The sequence below is a fragment of the Chiloscyllium plagiosum genome, chromosome 3 (genome assembly GCF_004010195.1).
Source record: "Chiloscyllium plagiosum isolate BGI_BamShark_2017 chromosome 3, ASM401019v2, whole genome shotgun sequence".
NCBI classification, from domain to species: domain Eukaryota; kingdom Metazoa; phylum Chordata; class Chondrichthyes; order Orectolobiformes; family Hemiscylliidae; genus Chiloscyllium; species Chiloscyllium plagiosum.
Window position 1 is genome coordinate 133,826,926 of NC_057712.1, and position 4,838 is coordinate 133,831,763.

A 4,838-nucleotide genomic window follows, 5' to 3' on the forward strand; every position below is an offset into this window, starting at 1 on the left:
CTACCTGACAATCCCCCTTCCCAGCTATCCACTCCACCCTCCTCTCTGACCTATCACCTCCATCCCCACCCCCATTCACCTACTGTAATCTTTGCTACCGTCCCCCACCCTCGTCTCTGATCTATCATCTCCATCCTCACCCCCAGTCACCTATTGTACTCTTTGCTACCTTCTGCCTCCCCCCTCCATTTATCTCTCCTCCCTGAAGGCTTCCTGCCTCTATTCCTGATGAGGGGCTTTTGCCCGAAACATCGATTTTCCTGCTCCTCGGATGCTGCCTGACCTGCTGTGCTTTTCCAGCACCACTCTGATCTAAACTCTGGTTTCCAGCATCTGCAGTCCTCATTTTTGCCTAGGAAGGAAATAGCTGGCCATTAGGCAGAGCAATGGGAAGAGGAAGACAGCGCAGGAATCCCTTGTGGCTATTCAACTGCAAAACAGACATACCACTTCGGATACTGTTGAGGGAAATGGCCTCACAAGGGAAATCACCAATAGAATACTCTAGAGTAGAGCAGAGTTGAGTAGAGAAAGTTTATTTGTCATTTCTACTATATACAGCTGCTACAATAAAAACAAAACAGCATTCCTCCAGGACCAAGGTGCTGTATGAACACAGACTATATAAGAATACAGTCATACACATGGTAGCATAAAGTGCATAGAGAAGTGCAAAGCATGCAAGACAGCACAGTAATTCCTGACAAGACAAGACAATAGGTACAGTGGTGGACAAATTACAATGTAACAATGAATGATCATTAATAAAACATTGTTTTATAAGCAATTCAAAAAGTCGTCCGAAAATTGCAAATGGAATAGAGTGTGATTATACTGTGTTAAGGAGCCTGATGACTTGGGGGCAGAAACTATTGCACTGTCTGGCCATGAGAGACTGAATGTTCTAGTATCTTCTGCCAGATGGCAGGAGGGAGAAGAATTTGAATGAAGGATGTGTGGAGTCACCCACAATGTCGTTAGCCTTGCAAATGCAGCATGTGGAGTAAATGTCTGTAATGGAGGGAAGAGAGACCCCAATGATGTTCTCAGCTGTCCTCACTATCCATTATAGGGTCTTATGATCTGAGACGGTGCAATTCCCAAACCAGGCAGTGATGCAGCTGCTCAGGGTACTCTCAATTAATCCTCTGCAGAGTGTGATGAGGATGGGGAATGGAAGATGGGCTTTCCTCAACCGACAACAGGAAGCAGAGATGCTGCTGGGCTTTCTTGGCTATGGAACTGGTGTTGAAGGACCAGGTGATATTCTCCGCCAGGTGGACACTAATAAAATTCAGGCTTTTAATAATCTCCACAGGGGAGCCATCAATGTCCAGCAGAGTGATCGCTCTGTGCCTTCCTGAAGCCAACAACCATCTCTTTAGTTCAACAGCCACATATATTGGATAAAGTTGGCTCTGCTGCACAACGGAGTAGCAGAAATTATTGGGATGCAATAGTTATGGTGTATTCAATTGTAAAGTGAATAGATTTGTATTTCCGTGGTCACAAATGAAACAAATGGATGGTATGTTGCCTCCCTGGTGATTGGGTCAAGGATGTTTCAGAGCAGCTGGAGGATATTCTGGTAGTAGTGGTGGGGATGATGAACAGCCAGCAGTCATGGTACAATAAGGGGTGAGGTACCAAAGGCAAAATAAAGGGTGTTAGGAAGTAGGTTAAAATGTAGGACCTCAAAAGTAGGATCTCGTGCTAGTCAGAGTAGAAATAACAGGATATATTAGATGAAAATGTGCTTGACAATATGATAAAGGGGGAAGATTTCAGATTCCAAGTTCTGGAGAAGATGAGACCAGTACAAACTAGATCAGTTTCACCTGGGCAGGATGAGAACTGACGTCCAGAGGGAGTATTTACTGGATCGTTTAGGGAGAGTTTAAACTAAAATTGCAGGGGGTTGAGTCAGAAGAAGAGGAGCCAAGAACAACCACAAAAGACAGAAAGGGGAATATGAAAAATGATAGGCAGAGGAATTAAGAGCCAGGATCAAACAAGGCTACAGTGAAAAATTAGGGTTAAGAGACAAGTAATGTTAAGAATACAAGTCTCAAGGCTTTGTGTCTTATTGTGCAACATATTCGCAATAAAGTGGATGAATTAATTGCACAAATACATGAAAGATGACCACCAATGTCCAAGAAGTTGTGGATGAATTGGTAGTTATCTCTCATGATTCTTTAGACTCTGTAACAGTTTGTATGGATTACAGGGTAGCTAATGTAAACCTCATTATTTAAATTAAAAGGAGGCAAAGAGAAGATCGGTAATTATAGACCAATTAGCCTGACATCAGTCATGGGGTAAATAGTGAAGTTCATCATAAAAGTCCATTAATAGCAGTGCACTTGGGAAAATGTGACAGGATCTCCACAGAGTCGATATAGATTTAGAGAAGTGAAATCAAGTTGACAAATCTCGTGGAATTCCTCGAGAATGTAACTCAGAGATTTGAAGAGGGCGAGTTTATTTGTACATCCAGTTCACTCTAGCTGAACCTAACCTTATTTTATTTTAATTCCTGTTATTTAGGTTAAAAATCACATGACACTGGTTCATAGTCCAGCGAGTTTATTTGAAAACATTAACTTTCAGAGTGCTGTTCCTTTATCAGGTGCTAGTGAGAGAGGAAGACCTTAAACAGAGAATTTGTAATGAAAAACAATCAAAGGGTCATACAACCCATGCAAACAAATTGAGCACATCTAACATGGCTCTTAAATCTTTAATCAGCAAGAATGGACATGCAGGTTTCAATTGATTAATATGCAAATCCCAGATTTGTTTTCAAGTCACTGCCCCGAGATAACTTAAGGTGTTATCAATATAAAGGAGGTGACATCTTGGGTCAGACAATGTATTTTAGGCATGAGGTCTTTTTTGGAGTCTGTCTGTGTCTTAACCTGGAGTTGGATTGGTTTTATTTCCAAAATAGGATCTTAAAAAATGCCACATTGACCAACTGTCTACAAATTGCGTGCCTTTTGAATAAAATAGAATGTATTTGCAAACACAAATTTGCAAACACAAACACAGATTTATATGTGCGAGTGTGCATGTTTGTGTGGGCGGGGAGAGAGAGAGAATATGTGTTTGAGAGAGTGGGTGCAAGTATGAGGGACTCTATGCATCTGAGTGTGTGCATGTGCATGCGCGCATGTGTGTATGCAACACTGCATGTTTAATAGAGTGTGTGTGCAAGTGTGAGGGATGAGATGCATCTGAGAGTGTGTGTATATGAGAATGTGGGTGTGTATGAGAGAAGGTCTGTGAGAGTGTCTGTATGCTTGTGTGAGAGTGTGTGTGTGCGCGTTTACGTGTGCATGTGCGAATGTATAGTTTGGTGGGGTCAGCTGTAGTGTGATATGAACCCAAGGTCCTGGTGGAGGCCATCCTCATGGGTAATGAACTTAGCTATCAGCCTCTGCTCAGCAACTCTGCATTGTTGTGTATCACAAACTCTGCCTTGGAGGTCATTTACCCAAAGATATGAGGCCAAATGTCCTTGACTGCTGAAATGTTCCCCCAGTGGGAGGAAACATCCCTGTCTGGTGATGTTTGCATGGTGTCCATTTATCTGTTGTCATAGCATCTGCATGGGTTCACCCAATATGCCTTGCCTTGGGGCATCCTTGCCTTCAACGTACAAGATATACAACATTGGCCGAGTCATATGAGTATCTGCCGTGCACGTGGTTGGTGGTGTCCCCATGTTAATGGTAGCATCCATGTCAATGGTCTGACATGTCTTGCAGGGGCTGCCCTGACAGGATTGTATGGTGTTATGGCTGAGGATTTCCTGAAGGGTGGGTAGTTTGTTGCAGACATTGGTCTGTTTAAGGTTTGGCAAGAAGACTTGAAGTGGAGGCGTAATAAAGATTTTAGCGAGGGGTTAATTATCATCAATGATGTGTTGCAGGCTACAAAGAAAATTGCATAGTCTCTCTATGCCTGTTGTGTGTGTCTGAATGAAGAACTAGTTGTCAAAGGTGAAGACGTTGTGGTCAAGGATGAAGCGGAGGAATTGTAGCATGGTTGATTCCTGGGCTGGAAGTGGTGTACTATGAGGAAAACGTGAGTAGTTCTGATTTATACTCAACAGTATATAAAATTCTAACATGCAGACTTGGCAGCTCCCATCTCCTTCCTTCCTTGGAAACTGGAAAACAGTGATGACAGTTCCATATTGTAGACAATATCTAAGGACACCCGCAACCAATAAACATGAAAATGTACATCAAAAAGGTAAAGACATAATTCTTACCTTATTTACAAACATTAACTCTCCTGCATAGTGCTGGATAATACGTTCAACTATAACTTCAATCTCTGACTCAAGGGATGGTATATTCAAACTCTGAAATCTAGTAAAACAAATTTATCACATACAAACTGAAATCTAATATTGCTGCCATAAGTCTCAAGCATGACTCCTTCATAATTTATTCAAACTACATTTTGATTTTCTTTTGATTTTCCCTAAGAATTCTAAGAAACAAGTCTAGAATTGAAGAATATATTTTCATTCTTTTCAAACTGAAGAATGAATAATCATTAGGGTGCAGGACCTGGAGTGTAGGGAGGTTAGGAACATGGCATCAATCTCAGAGGGTGCCTGTAAACAGGAAAGTAGCTTGAAGTGTGTATACTTCAATGCAAGAAGTATACAAAATAAGGTAGGTGAACTTGCAGCGTGGGTTGGTACCTGGGATTTCGATGTTGTGGCTATTACGGAGACATGGGTAGAACAGGGACAGGATTGGCTGTTGCAGGTTCCAGGGTTTAAATGTTTTAGTAGGGTCAGAAGTGGGGGTAAAAGA

The 4,838-nt window shown here is 41.9% G+C and overlaps 1 protein-coding gene across 1 annotated transcript in view; it reads right to left on the reverse strand.

Annotated features, from left to right (window-relative positions):
* The window catches only part of LOC122540182 (dynein axonemal heavy chain 8-like), a 1,320,893-nt gene that overhangs the window by 976,669 nt on the left and 339,386 nt on the right, over positions 1–4,838 (reverse strand). The window contains exon 15 of the mRNA XM_043675532.1: positions 4,283–4,382. Within this exon, the coding sequence (XP_043531467.1) occupies positions 4,283–4,382 (100 nt within the window). The remainder of the gene's footprint in view (positions 1–4,282; positions 4,383–4,838) is intronic.